At 43.9% G+C, this 15,834-nt stretch overlaps 1 protein-coding gene across 7 annotated transcripts in view; it reads right to left on the bottom strand.

Annotated features, from left to right (window-relative positions):
- Positions 1-8,156: 8,156 nt before the first annotated feature.
- Positions 8,157-15,834, bottom strand: part of mob3a (MOB kinase activator 3A) — a 39,309-nt gene continuing 31,631 nt past the window's right edge. For 5 of the 7 annotated variants that reach the window (XM_064330059.1, XM_064330058.1, XM_064330061.1 and 2 more), the window contains 3 exons: positions 13,497-13,893; positions 10,304-10,506; positions 8,157-9,153 (listed from right to left, as the gene is read on the bottom strand). In XM_064330059.1, the coding sequence (XP_064186129.1) occupies positions 9,124-9,153; positions 10,304-10,506; positions 13,497-13,893 (630 nt within the window). In that variant the 3' untranslated portion in view covers positions 8,157-9,123. Of the gene's footprint in view, positions 9,154-10,303; positions 10,508-13,496; positions 14,128-14,937; positions 15,214-15,834 lie in introns of those variants that run through there. The other 2 variants (XM_064330067.1, XM_064330060.1) reach the window with 2 other exon arrangements.

The following is a 15,834-nucleotide window of genomic DNA, read 5'->3' as shown; positions in this document are numbered from 1 at the left end:
CTCGGCTCCAAAACATCGAAGTGTTTCGGATATTTCATCACGTGGGTTATGGCGTATGGTTAGGGGTTGGTTCTGTGTGGAAAAAAGAAAAACAAAACGAATCAGTATCTTTGTTCGCTCGACTGAGAAAGCGAAAAGAAAAGCAATTAAAAAAAAAAAAAAACTAACGTTACATTTGAATAAAGTGATTCAGAAGACACCATATATCATGCTATTATGCTGTTTTGTGAACAATTCTTTTCACCGATGGACCCATTTAAAACAACGAGCAAATGGGCACCGAGCAAACATTTGCTATCTATTTCTAAAATAGTGATGTATACTTCCAGATATTTATAAATTAATGTATAAATGAATGTAAATTTGCACAAAACCACTGAGATATTATTAAAATGTGCATAGCCTTTGTTCATTATTCTTAGTTACTTGACATTACATTAAACATTAAACACAGATTCTCTTATACGGAAGAACACGAGTGTTAGTTTTCATTATTCTGTTACACACTATGCACTGTGCTGACATAGACTTGGGCATCATCACAGTTTTAATACGTATGCAGAATGTATTTTCATATTGTTTCTAAATCTGGAGATTTCAACTTTTTCTGATCCAGAGACCCCCACCCAGCTTCAAAGGCATCCAGGGGACCACCTTATAAGTTTTAAGTTGCTATATATAATTTTTTTTTAAAGATTTCTTTTTATATATATATTAGCCGAAAGCTATATATAGTTGTTGTTAATGAAGCTTGGCCAGGGATTGCCTGCAGTACTTTGAAGTACCCCCTGATGAAAGCCTGACTCCTAAATGATTGATGGGGCCAGCCGTAAGAGGACTGTAGTTACCTTCAGGCTGGCCATTTGAATAGTGCCTTTGTAGATTCTGCTGATTGAAAGCACTAGTCAAATAACGTTTTCTGTGCTCTGCGAAACATGTGATGGCCATTGTCAGACAGACAAAGAAAGACTTAATTATATTATATATTATATTATATTATTTTACATTATCTATAGCCGCTTATCCTGGTTAGGGTCATGGGGGGTGCTGGACTATCCCAGCATGCATTGGGCGAGAGGTAGGAATACACCCTGGACATGCTATATTATATTATATTATATCTTTCTATGAAACATTTCATCGAATAAATCTTGTTCATGAAGGTTTTGGTAACTTTTTAAAACCCTCTGGAGACAAAATGCCCAATAACATTGTATCTGACGTGTTTGTACAATTATTATTATATATTTTTAACCTTTCCACATCCAGCTGAAAACCTTAAGCCAACATCCCCTGCTTCCGAATATATAACTTGTACATACATATTCATATTTTCCTGCAATGTAATTGCAAAAGTAACCTGCAGCTCGAGCGGGTGTGCTATTTGCTGTGGTCTTTTAACAGCCTGGGAGAGGAACGGATCGACCCCGAGACAGATTTCTCAAAACTCCTTTCAGCAGACGAGGATACGCTCAAGGCCTCGTTAATGCTTTAAGGGTGGCATGCTGTCAGCAGGAAGCCAGCCATGATCTTTGCACAAGAGATTAATACATACAGGTGAACACGAGAAAAATTTGAGTTAAACCGTTAAGAGAAAAGGGGTAGAAAACAGCAAGCACTTTCCCCTCAGGAAAGCTTCATTTCACAGAACCATGGCCCGATGATTGTCCTGTGACTTTTTTAAACTCCTGAGTATGCGACGCACAAGTCATGAAATACTATTTCACACGACCGCGTTAATGAAATAACTCCCTTTGATGACGTTGCGGGCCCAGAAGGGAAAAAATAGATGGAAGCAGTCGCCTTTCTCCGTGTCCTGACTGAAGCCAAGCTCAGCACATTCTATTTGAAGCAATTTTTCCACCCAGATTTTACCCAGGGCAGCAGGGATATTTATTTATTTAGTTATTTAGTTACAGGCAGATGACAAGGGAACGTGGGAAGAAAAATAAGACGATCCCATTTGAATGAAAAATGCTCATATTACTGCTGTGGTTTATGCGTGGATTTAGCAAAAAAAAAAAAAAAAAAAATGCTGAGATGCTGAAACTTGCCTTTTCAGGTTCTGCTGACGGTGTTTCAGTGTACTGACATTTGGTTGCGAAAGCACTGCCCAACCCAGTGCTGAAATGTTGAAACGTATTTGGCCTACCCGATCTCCCACCTTCTCTTTTTGAACCTGAACTTCTGGTGGTCTGATGCAGGGGTGTTGTGCAGGATTTTTGTTTTAGCCCGGCGCTAAGATTTTACTTATCAAGGTCCTGATTCAAGACCATGAGAAGTTAAGTAGTTGAATCAGGTGTTTTAGTGCTGGGCTACAACAAAAACCTGCACACCGGCCATTTCTGGATAAGATTGGACACCCCTGGTCTAGTGAATAAGTTCTCTTTATTGGCTGTGGTTAAAGGGCATAATGTCTTAATGATATTTTCTGGCCCATAAGCAGAGGTGTTTAGGCGCAGGCAAACATTACACAAAGTGCTGCTTACTACTAAAGCTTGCAATCTCCACATGATGCAACAACTACTTTTTTTATGGTTTTCTTCCCTTTTTTTCTTCCCAATTTCGGTTGCCCAATCATAGTAACCCACACTGTCAGTGTTTTCGTGCATGTGTGTGCACATGTGTACACGTGCATGAACCGTGTTTTGCATGCCCGAGTATGCAAAAGGGGTGTGTGTATGTGCAAAGATCACTTAAGCTATTCAGACGCATCTGGACCACACGCATTCCCTAGAGTCAGCTTTCACGTTCACATGTCACAGATTTACACACACATTTACCACTTCAAGCTTCTCGGCAAGTGAGTTCCTGGAAGAAAAAAGAACTAAAAAAAAAAAAACAAAAACAAAAAAAACTTGCTACTATGGTTTAGAGGTAAAACATACCTCTGTTTCTTAGAACATATTCCTCCTGTAGTCTCACCTGTCACATGCTGAATATTACTGATCTTCATTAGACACTAATAACCATTCCGACAATTGCCTTCCGAAGATCACACCAAGGTGGGAGGCTGCCCGCCAAGCTTTTCACGACACAAGACCACCATTTCTCCCCACCGAGCTGTATAGTGGTTCTCACACTGAGCTGTATAGTGGTTCTCCCCACCGAGCTGTATAGTGGTTCTCACACTGAGCTGTATAGTGGTTCTCACACTGAGCTGTATAGTGGTTCTCACACCGAGCTGTATAGTGGTTCTCCCCACCGAGCTGTATAGTGGTTCTCACACCAAGCTGTATAGTGGTTGCAAAAAGAAGGCATTGCTCACACGAGCATCCTGTCTGGGGAATGTGACAAAGATAACATTTTGATAATTCTTTTACAAAGTAGTTTGAACTGCATTTTTTTTTAGTAATTGTAGTTTTGCATTTAGGGTAGCTTGGCTGAAGTTAAATTCCTTTCAATGTGAAGAGATTGGTAGTTTCTACACACTGGTGTTAATATACACAGTAGAATTTTCAGTATTAATTACACTCTTAACAGCTCTTGTTGTAATACGGGACATTTTACTGTGAGTGAACAAAATAAAAAAAAAACTATGGCATTCTCCTGTTAGCAGCATGTACAGTGTGCAGTATAAGAACTGACAACTACATATTTATCTAGTTGTATATTAATGCATGTTCTCAGACCTCCATTATGAGCTTTCACCATTTACCACCATCATATCTGAATTCATTCCTGCCTCTCGCCCAATGCATGCAGGGATAGGCCCAGCGACCCCCACCCCAACCGCCCCCAAGATTTAAACAAGCTGTAATGAGAATCACTAGAAATTGTATTGTGTCATGCTTTCAAAAATATAAGCACAAATCAAGTCAAGCAATCACTTTCTGCGCATTCTGGTATAGCCAGTGTGTGAAAGATTGCATTCACTCTCATAATGGCATCAGAGATTGTGCAATTTGTGTCAGCCCATGTTACATAAGGCTACTTCCAGTTTTATTTATTTATTTATTTTATTTTTTGCCAATGGAATTTTACAAAACATAAGTCCAAGGTTTGGGTAAATGTAACAAGGGGTCCTTTGTGGCACTAGGGAAATTATTAAAAGATTACAGCATTAATTGTAGTACTTCAGACTTCTGTAACAGCTGGCAAAGAAACTTAAGTTCTTGGATTTCCAAACGCAGTCCACTGAGATGGTCAGCCCCGATAGAAAACAACACGCTTTACACAGATTTATCGGAATTTAGGTTAACGGTCGAAAATAGTTACTGCTGGGATATGCGGGGGTAAAAAGATCAACACTGCAAATTCTTTATTTTCCGTGCACAGATGTATCTTACAGAAAATGATCGCTTGAGGAATTGTCCATGATTCTTTTCCTTCTCTACAGTGCAAGGGTTCAGGACCAATCACGTGTCACATTGTTTGCATTCCCGCCTATACTCGGGACAAATGATTTGAGGTACAGCTCTTCGACGGTACGCCGTGTTTCAATGGAATTTTAGATCCCAAACATGGCACCTCTACATTGTACAATAACTCTTAAAAATGTTGGACGCATTTTAGGCTTCTACGGTGCAGCGACGCGAGCCGTCCTCTTGATGACTCACGTCCAGTCGTTTCGAATGCTAGCGAGCGTTCTTTGATGCGGTACGATTATCGCTCGCAGTCAGCACGCGCTGCAGCTGCCTCACGTACCGCCAGGAGTCAAGGTGGGAAGGGGAGGGTTCCGGCCTCGGGGGATGGGATGGGGGTGTAGTGCGTACTACTGGTGTTAAGGTAATTTCAGAAAATAAATCAAAATATTTTTTCTTTAAAAGTTGAACAGCTTGTTACCATTAGCCGATCTCGTTTGTCCGTGTTAAACTGGATGAAGCAGATTTAAGCAATTGATCATATAGTCTACTTTTATGATAGGTCTCATTATTTTTGTGAAAAAAATTACACCTGATTAGACCTATAATATGATTTAATTTATTTTCTTGATGTAAATACACTTTTGTTGTTGCTACATTTGCATGATAGACTGTAGGCAGGCCTACTTCAGATTCTACATGGAGGTAATGTTCAGCTATATTTTGTCTAAGAGCAAACAACTTTTCAAACACCTTAAGAGCACTGCCTAATTTGGTGTGGTTGAATCCTTTTCACTGTACAAGGGCCTTAGCCATCCCAAACATGACACCAAACGACGACCTAACTTTTCACGTCAGTAAATTCACACCAAATTCAGTATTAAGGCTCATTAATGGGGTACACAGACTGCCTTGGCTGTCCGTCGATCCTCCCAGCTCGTGCCAGTGTGGAGGACGATGTACGAAACTTTTGCATTGCCCTTAATAGCTTCGGCTGACCTGTCGTTACTTTTTTTTTTTGTTCGTAGTGTGGAGATGCGTGTGAAATAGTTCTTGTTGCCCTCGATTGTAAGCCTCGCCCCACGAGGGCCGCCAAATGCGTTATTCGCACGTGCTAACAGCTTCTCACAGCATTCTCTCCTTCCTCTCACACATATCGCACATTTCATGGATCGCTTCCGCGCGCTTGGTCTGGAATGAGCTCTCCGACGCCTGACTGGTCGTGTGATCAGTCCTCATCAGTGCCGTGTCCGAAATCAGCGTATTTGCCTAGTACTAACTGAGTATACAGGTTGTATGAGTAGCCCAAATTAATCAAAATAAAAGTTTTCAGATCAAACGGGAGTTGACCTTAAACTGTGGCTGACAGTATGCTTAAGTCAGAAGACTAGGCACTAGAACTGGCTTGGTGTCCAGTATTGTGTACAAATCAGTGCCTACTATTGAGTATGCATAGTGGTTCTCCCCATGTGCAAAAAGAAGGCATTGCTCTCACGCATGTAAGGTCTGGGGAACATAATATTTATCGCTCTCTTTTTTTGAGAGATAAAGTTCTTTACAAAGTAATTTGACCTACGTTCATTTTTGAGAAATTGCAGTTTTGTAGTCTACATTTTTCTTCTGGATAGCTTGGCGGAAGTTCAAGTACTTTCAGTGTGAAGTACAGCTACACTTTTGGAGAAGTTTTCCCAACACCGCTTGTAAATACAGTCTTGGAATTACCCCCTGGAGTTATAAGTTCCAGTTTCAGGTTATTCTGCCAGTCCTTCCAAGAATATGGCCCATTAAAAACTGAAAGCTGTTCTCAGTAGGTCTGGGAGACATGCAAAATTCCAAGAATAAGCAAGTTTTGAGACACAGTCTAACGACCAGTAATTATCCATCTGAGAAGCGTTGTGAGGTAGACAGGGAGTTTCTGAGCCTTAGGAACTCACAAAAGCCTTAGGAACTCACAAAAACTACACAACTCAAATGCCAGGAATAAATCACATGGTGTTGATTTCTGCAACCAGCAGGGGGCACTTCTGTGACTGTCTCAAAAGTGTGATGCCAAATCTACAGTAAAAGGTAAATTAATTTTCCTCACAATTCTTCAGGTGTTTTTCAAATTTATTTTCATAAAAATTCTTATGAAAAATTCATTGGAAAACCTCATGTGCTTAGTTTCCTCAACAATTTCGCTTCACTTACATTGAACATTGGGTTAACATCAGCATTGTTTAATATGCTGACATTATTACCTACAGGACACAACTTCTCAGGGAAAATATCATACAACAATGCAACAGATCTATGTGACCGCATCAGTTATAATTTAGTGAGTCACAAACCTATTCCACACGACCACTGTCAGAGAACAGAATAAATGTGTAAAATAGTTTAATTCAGTTAACCATTCTTCACTAATGCCAAAAGAGTGCCTTACATTTGCAAGACAAGTTCTGAAAAAACAACAAACAAACAAAAAAAAACACATGTATATTAGTGCTACAGCTAAGCACTATCTGTAATAAGACTGCAGAAGAAGAATCTTCAATAGCAGCTGCAATCAAACAGCGCGATGACCGGACACCAGGTTTTGCACATTCGACTGATAAACTGAATCACTGAGCGTTTGAGTCACATTCCGTCTGAATGACATCAGCTGCTGCTACACATCAAAAGGAATGACAGTAACTGCCGCCGACTCCAACGGCACATTCCGACACTGCAGATCGGCGCTGGAAAAGCTATCATCGTAGGTCGGACAAGTCGCAGGTCATAATTCTACTCCATAGCTGAACATAAATGTGAAAGAACACGTGTGCTCATGTGGGCGAGCAAAACATCGGTGATTATAGAAAGTAATGCAATTTTGAAGCGTTCAAGTTAACACAAGACACTCCATTATTTTACACTGATTGCTGTATTATAAATGACTTCTCATGCATTCCTTAGTCCAAATTATTTTGGGGAGTCACTGGCCCACATACAGAGGGCTTTAAGGGGGGCACGCTGCTACCCCTCCTGGGAGCACAGACGCAACCTGCAGGACAGACTTCACAGTCCTGGAATCCAGGACAATATCAGATTTCACACCGGAAGCCCGGCGACTATGTGTTGCATCACCATCAACGGCAGCATTGTGCTCTCCCGTACTGTACAAATCCTCATTCAGTTCGGCCAATCAGCCAATTTGTTTCATAACCAGGCGCAATTCGAAACATTAACCCAGAATGCCGCAGTCACAAGATGTTCTTTGGCCCTCTCCGCCTTGCCCGGCACACTGAAAGGAATGCATTATTGTGCATAAATTCCCTCTCCTGCATATTGGTGTACATTCCAGCAGCGTCCCACTTCAGGCGAATTATTCCCCAACCCCGGAGCCTTCTTAACCCTTTAAGGCGTGAGGTCACAAATAAGGCATTAGAATGTTCTTAACTGAACATTCCAGTGCTGATGTAACAATCACTGCTGGAGTTCTAGAACACCTAAACATTTTTTAAAAACCCTGCTCTTCAAGGAGTTAAATGCAGACAGCTGTGCTAATTGCGCCATCTAGTGGATTGTCAATGTATACGCAGTTTTGTTCAATATGTTTTTGTGAACTCCGGCAAGCCAAGCCATCTCCCCATTCCTGGAGGTCTGGTGTGCAACACGCTTATGGTTTTTGTTTCAAACGATTAATCGGGCTCAGTCCTCTAAACATCTGTATGCACCAGTGCTGGTTCACTTCTACAACTGGACCACTGTACAATGTTTCCACAGAGGGGGAAGCTACAGCTTCTGCTACAGCTCAAGTTATCCGATCTAACGACTAATTCAGTAATTAAGAGCACTAGGTTAGAATGAAACCCCAGGACAAATCAGAGCTCGTTATGCACCCCCGCAGCACACAGAGGCAACAGAAAATCAACTTTATTAACTTATAAAATGTGCAGTCAATAAAAAGGACGACAAGGACAAACGAATGGGAGAGAAAAATCAAAGCGGCAGGAATTAGGAATTTTCAAAATAATAAAACAAACAAATATATATTTAAAAAAGAAAAAAAAAAAGAAAAGCAAAAATATATCGAAGGACTTGAGGCGGGGGAGAGAGGAATGGCACAGGGGGGCAGGGAACCGGAGACAAAAGGTTCAGTACCGATTACAGCAGGGTAACGCAGCGAGGCCTGCCCAAAACCTCCATGATCCTACGCTGGTGAGGGGCATTAAGCTACACCCGTCAGGCCCTGGAAGCACACCGCACGAGCAGCCCCCTACGGCCATCTCTGGCGGTCCATAGCTATCCAATCAGTTCCTGAGTCAGGTTTCTGAAGACATCACGACCAACACTACCAAAGCTACTCGTTGGTCTGCGCCACACAACCGACAACGAAGGATTCGGTAAACCGGTTGTGGCAGGCGCGTGAATCTCAAGGGTGCTTTTAAAAAAAAAAAAAAAAACGTTCTTTTTAAAAACACATACGTAATATGTAAAAGCCATAATGTTTCACACTGAACAGAAAGGCACAACAAAATATCAACAAAAAAAACAAAAAAAACATTTCACCAAAAAAGAAAAGAATGATTGGTGTAAGCTGGACACTAATAGAACTTCTCCGCTTCTCCAAAAAAAAAAAACAGTAGAAAATAGGCTGCTTAAAAAGCTCTCCTGTTAAAAAGATCATTACAGTACACGTTTACAAAAATAGATTCTTTCTGACTGCGTTTCCTGTTTCAGTCTTCTCTCCGATTGCGTTTCCTGTTTCAGTCTTCTCTCCCGTGTGGTCCGGCTGTGTTCCTGGAGAGGGGGGGGAATGTGAAGTTTGGGAATGGGGGGGGGGCGGGTCCATTTCTCAGTGGCACATCCGTGATGTCATCTCTTTCTGCAGGAGAGACACGGGCACAGAAATTTCACCGTGAGCCCGCTGCTTCGCAGTAGGGAGCAACATCACCATGACGACATCCTCCCCCCCCCCCCCAAGTCGAACCCGGGCCCAGGGAGCCACAGGACGTCCCGGCTGTCACTGTGACTCATCACTTAACCCGCTGACAGTGGAGTACACGCCTAACTCACCTCACGTGGATCTGAACTGGCTGCCGATTTTGAGGTGAAAATGAGAAGTGGTCAGCCTGTGTTTCAGCTGGGCTAAGACAAGTAATCTCTGACTTCAACACACACACCATACACTGCTTTAGGACATAAACACACATCACCACACCACACACAACCTACACTGCTCTCTGACATAAACACACTTCACCACACACACCCTACACTGCCCTCTGACATAAACACACATCACCACACACTGCTCTCTGACATAAACACACTTCACCACACACACCCTACACTGCTCTCTGACTTAAACACACATCACCACACACACCCTACACTGCTCTCTGACATAAACACACATCACCACACACACCCTACACTGCCCTCTGACATAAACACACATCACCACACACACCCTACACTGCTCTCTGACATAAACACACATCACCACACACACCCTACACTGCTCTCTGACATAAACATACCCGTCCCCACCCAGAGCAGGGCTTATGAACCTGTATTAGTGTGTAAATAACCCTCTGCAGCTGTCTCATGGCTGTGCATTCACTGCAGGAGCAGAGAGCCAGTAAATACAGCTTTACTCTCACAGGAACGTGCCCTGCTGTGATGGAGAGGCCAGGGGTGCGAGATGCTGGATGCCCTGCGAATAGCATTCAATATTACCCATAATGCTTTTAAAAACCCAGTGTTTTAGAAGCCAGCATCAGTAGGAAACAGAAAAACTTACAGTAATGGAATCTCTTTTCCTCTCTCCATCGCTCTCTCTGTCCGTCTATCCTTCCATGCCTCACTCACTCACACACACACACACACACGCGCGCACACACACAGTCGCTCACTCACTCACACGCGCACGCGCGTGCACACACTCACTCGCACAGATACACACACACACTCACACACACTCACTCACTCACACACCTCCACCCCCCCCCCCCCCCTTCCCGCTCGCTCACCAGAGGCTCCAGCTCCTTGTGGTCTGTGAGGTTGAACTCCGTGACGAAGTAGTAGAAGTGCTTGTAGCAGGTGTTGACGTGCGCCTCTGCCCCCATGTGGGACACGCGGTCGAAGTGGTGGATGTAGACGTGCACGAACACGCGGAACAGGCGCGACAGGATCTTTTTGGCCACCTGCATGAAGGTCTTGGGGAAAGGAGTACCTTGAAAAATAAAATCAAATCAAACAACGCCATGAATGAAGGCACAGAACAGCAAGTGCAGCGTGTGCCAAAGGAAGAAACACACAGACATCTTAATGGAAATATTCACTCAAAAATTCAGCCGACACTCGGAGCAAATGTAGATATGCAATGCCCTGCTTGATGAGATGGTGCTCCTATGACACAGGACAGGGGGTGCATGCCCAAACCATGCCCTGGGGGGGGGGGCAGCAAGGCCCAGCAAGGTGCTGGACTGGCCCATGAAACAAACGGTAATAAAAACCTGAAAAGGTGTAGCGAATGGAAAATTATGGGTTGGATCATCAAGCTCAAAACCTGTGGGTATTCCCCACATTAAGACAAACCACACAAAGGTGGAAACAAGTCCGTCCAGTAAAATACAAAAAGTAAACATACGTCAACGCTCACTCAGCCAATTCAAACATGAATCACTGATACATGTGTGGGCACTCTGGCACGTCAATATAATGATCCCATCCTTCACACCTTACCTTGACAGACAGGGTACCCAGACACACCCACATTACCCCCGCCTCAAGCTCCCACAGTTCAATGCAAAGGCACTGCCTATGACGTCTAGGGGATTTTGGTGGGATGCTTCACGGGAACTGAAGTACAACATCAAATGGGCAGACTGGTCCTTGCAGAGCACAATGATTTTAAAAATGTAGGATTTATAGCTCACATAAATAACAATCAAGCTGTAGTTTGTTACATTACCACCACAATCAAGCAAAAGTAAGATTTAAGAGACTGAACAGAGCGTGGCAAATTCCCTCTTTACCTGCGACTGCTCACTACTTAACCTTTTGAAGAGGTTTTTTTTTTTTTTTTTTATTTGAAAAAAACCCACTGCTATCAGTCACCAGAAGTGACTGTGACATCAGCGTCAGAACGTTCAGTTAAGAACATTCTAATCACGGATGTGTGACCTCACACCTTAAGAGAGCCATGTCACACATCAGTAAACCCCCTGTGTGAAGCAGTCAGCCGGCCACATGCATAATTACCCAAGGGATGGCTGAATGTCTATATTCCCCAGGCTACTGCTGACAGCACTGACAAATTTAGCCATCATCTCCGTCAGTGGTGATGAAGGTGGCTGGGGGATGTCACAGGTGGGTGGGGCTAAAGTGGACCCTGCTCCCATTTTAACGAAACCACAGAAACCACCCTCAGCCAACGCCCCCTCAATGATGTCACTTCTAGCCTCTGACATCAGAAAAAAAAAAACCGCAGCGATAGAATGAAGAACCCTTTCCCATGTAAAGCTTCAGTGGTAATGCTCATATTAATAATTCTGTTTTATTTCTGCAAGCCTATAGTTACCTTTACTGCTCAAGTGAAACCGTTTACTAAAGGACTCTGACGCATTTACAGTGAAACTCATCTGACTGCTAGGCTCGGCTCCAGAGGTTAGCCAAATAAAAATGAGGACACAAGCTATACTTATTTATACCGCACTGTACAGGCTGTATATGACCCAGTTTCAAAGCCACAGCCTGCCTGCGTCTGGTGCCAGTCAAATACCGGAGCGAGAGAGGGGGCGGAGCCACAGACAGGCCTATGAACGACAGGGGATTTCTGGCTCCTGTTGCTGGGTTTTCCATAAGGACTCCGTGTTCATCCAATCAGATTTCATCTCTTCCGGTGACCTGGGTGTGGGCCACGTACACGCTTAGGACGGCCCTACACGTTCACAACCCCTGCAGTGCACTGGCTTATTATAGCTGTGGTCATCACCTGCAATTCCATTCAGGAAATGAAACTGAAAAAACAGCCATCGAGTTCAATGATGACACCCCCCCGTGCCCGCGCCCCCGCCCCAGTTAATGAGCAGCTGAATTTCTCTGGCTCTTTGCCTATGTACTTCACGTGTTTACTTGGATTTGAGTAAGCTTGCCTTTCAACGGTGGAAGTTTGCACTCATCTGCATATGGTTTCACGTTTCGGCAAGTCATTCCTTCTGAGTGCATTCTGTGCAAGGGGAATTTATTACTGGTCTTCAGGAATTACCCTAAATTATAAGCAATTTAATCACTGCAGAGTCAGCTATATCCTCCTGAGACCTGACAGGGGGAAAGTCTTTCGTATGTATATACCGACACGTCCCCTACAGGGGACAAAAATTAATGGCCAGGTCCAAGGAGGATACCCGGCCCCAAACTGCCTCACGGGAATAAAAATAAAACACGTGCCTTTGACCTGGCCGGGGAACGGAGAATATCAGCTCACAGATTGTGAAACACACACAGCCAGCTCACGTCACACGACAAGCGCCTCCTGGGAAGCAATGTAAACGCTGCAAAAAACCGCCGAGGCGTAACTGGGGCCCGCGCTAATGTAAACACAGCCTCGCTCTAGAATCGTCCGTTAATCGGCTCGGGAGGAAACTGCGCGCACTTCCACACGCCGTCATTATCTGACCGGGTGATCCGCTAACACAGTTGGGTCGCTGTACCGCCAGTGATCCTTTTTCACGTCACGGATGTAATACTCCGGTCCTAGCGGACTAGCAGCATCTGCAAGTCCTCCGGGCGGCACGCGCTCCACAGGTTATTGTGGCTTCCACTCAAACGGCAGCCAATTTAATCCTGGCATACAAGGCGCGAGGACTCTTTAGCAAATCAACGACTTAAATTAAGCACTGAGGTGCGTAATCGGACAAAGAAACCCAGAGCAGACAGTGCAGCCCTGCAGGACTGGAGTTGGAGACCCCCTGCCTTTCATTACACATTCTCTCTCTTTCTTCCAGGCCTTTTCTTGAATTTTTTCTTTTCATAATTCATTTTACAAATCATTTTATTGTTTTTTCTCACCAACTTGTCTAAAATAATGGGGGGGGGGGTGCTCGGTGTCAAATCCTATTCCTGTTTCACTTCGCGTTACTTCTGTGTCGTTTCACGTTCAACAAAGCACGGACAAAGAGGAAAAGGCGCTGCATCAACATAAACGGTCGCCATCATTACCGACGTTGGTGGGGAAGATGTCCTCGTTGTTGATCTGCACCTCGATCCAGTCCATCAGCAGGCTCATGTACTTGGGCGCGGGCAGGGCGGTGGGCCTCTTGTACTTGCCGTCGTCCTGCCAGCGGTACTCGTACTTGGGCCCGCCGGACATCACGGGGCAGCTCTGCTCGGTGCAGGAGTCGCTGATGGTGCCGTAGATCAGGTTGATGCGGTTGAAGAAGTCCACCACGTGCACGGCCACCCAGTCGTGGAGGCCCTCGCCGTGCGGCAGCTGCACCGCCTGCTTCAGGTCCAGCCCGGCGTTGAGCGACGCCTGCGCCTTCTTGTGCAGCTCGAAGCGCTGCGTTCCCGGCTCGAACTTTCGCTTGGGCCGAAACGTCCGGTCCTTGTTGAAGACCTGCTTCAGCGCCAGGGACATGGTGGCGGAGGGCGCTGTGCTGAGTGAGTGTGTGTGAGTGTGAGTGTTTGTGCACGCACGCGCGTTTGTGGGGTTTAACTCTGCTTTAGGCGAAGAACCCTTTCCTCTATACCCCTATCCCTGGTGCTCAGGACAGGATTCGCCTTGATGCGAACAGCTGTTAGTCTTCCCCGAAACACGTACAGCCGTTTACACTTCTAGTGCTCATGGGACCTGTCACGCAAAAAGAGAGAGAGACAGAGTGAGTGTGTGTGTGTGTGTGTGTGTGTGTGTAGGGGGGGGGGGGGGTGTATGTTTACACAAATAATACTGTAACAGCAATTCTGTGCCACATTAGTAAAAGGCATAGTTGTATCATTATGGTGAGACTTACAGTAGAAGCCGCTAGCCATGTTCTTTATAATACACAATACAATTTTATCAAAATGAGGACTGCCACTGGTAACATGTTAACTATAGAAAAACATAATAATTTTGTTCCATGATAAACAAGACTTGAAACCTAAAACGTGTTAGTCCATGTTGGCAATTTATTGATGCCCAAAACATGATCTTAGTTTGAAAACATAAAAAAGAACATGCCAATCATTACTAACCACTGTGTAATTAAGATGACTCATTTCCTTCATTGGCATTGCACTAGCAAACTTGACAAGCGTTAAAGTTCCGGACAGAACACGTGGACATTAAAGTGATAAAACTTTAAATGACGATTGCTACAAGTAGCCTAACGCATCGTTTTGTGACTAAATGCTACATGCTACATGACAGGACAACGGTATCCCCCTATTCCCAAGCCGAATTAAAAGCGAAACAGACATCATGCCATGCAAGCTAATAGCCTACTGAGGACAGCGAAAACTTTCAAACGTTTGAAGATAATACACCGCAAAAAAAACAATGTGTTGTGTGCGTTTTAAATTAGTTCTTACATTTTAACCGTAAGATTTTTAAAAAGATCGTTCCAGAAGTCAACATCTTGCTAGCTCGCTGCTACTTTTCCTGTGTAGGCTAGCTACTTACCGACTAAGCTGGTTTCTTGTTCCGCTTAGCAAACTTCAGTATAAATCGTCCAACTCCTTTGGTTACTCGCCGCAAATTTACAGCATCGCCTTATTTCAAAAATATAAAGTAAACAATGCCAACCGCGGTGTGGAATTTCTTTATAACTATAACAATCAGGACTTAATAATACATATTGCCGCTGCACTTTCTTTGCGAAGTCAGACAGAAGGCCCCTCCCTAACCACAGAAAACACTTCCTTTGAAGAAACGTCATGGCACACCGCCCGTGGGTGCACAGACTGCTCGTCTTTGGAGGAAGAAGCAAGCCTATGCAGCCTAATTCAGTCAAGTTTTTTTTTCACAGAAAGTTAAGTAGTTCGTGTAGCCTCGGGCTAATAAAAAATGTGCTGTGTATATATATACCGACGAGCAGCTTTGTGTTAAGATTGAAAAATACGTACTGGTTTAAATGCCACGAACACTGTGGGCTACAGGGTGTAATTTACTTGGTGTACTAGCTAAGTGAAGTAAAATGCCGAATTTGATATTTGTCGAGGTTACGGTCCTGAAGGATCTGACTGTAAATAGGAATGTAAATATACACGTCCAGTAGGCCCAGGAGTCATTTCATGATGCATAGCCTCGTAATGCGTAAGACTCACCCCACCCCCCCCCCCCCCCCAAAAAAAGATTAAGTTTTAATGAGTACATTTATGCCTAGCACTAGATTATCTTGCAGTAAAAAAAACAGCAACATTGGTTAAATTAACGAAAGGCTCCATTTAAACCTTCCCAAATCACATTGTTCCTTTTAAAAACAAGCAATCTGAAACAAGCATGCGATATGGGACATGCATTTTCATGCTGTTTGAATCCGGTTTGTTATTTAATTGAATTAAATTTGGTTAATTTCTA

The sequence above is a fragment of the Anguilla rostrata genome, chromosome 4, assembly GCF_018555375.3.
Source record: "Anguilla rostrata isolate EN2019 chromosome 4, ASM1855537v3, whole genome shotgun sequence".
Taxonomy (NCBI): Eukaryota; Metazoa; Chordata; class Actinopteri; order Anguilliformes; family Anguillidae; genus Anguilla; species Anguilla rostrata.
The sequence above is the reverse complement of the archived record's forward strand: the minus strand, read 5'-3'. Positions and strand labels throughout refer to the sequence as shown.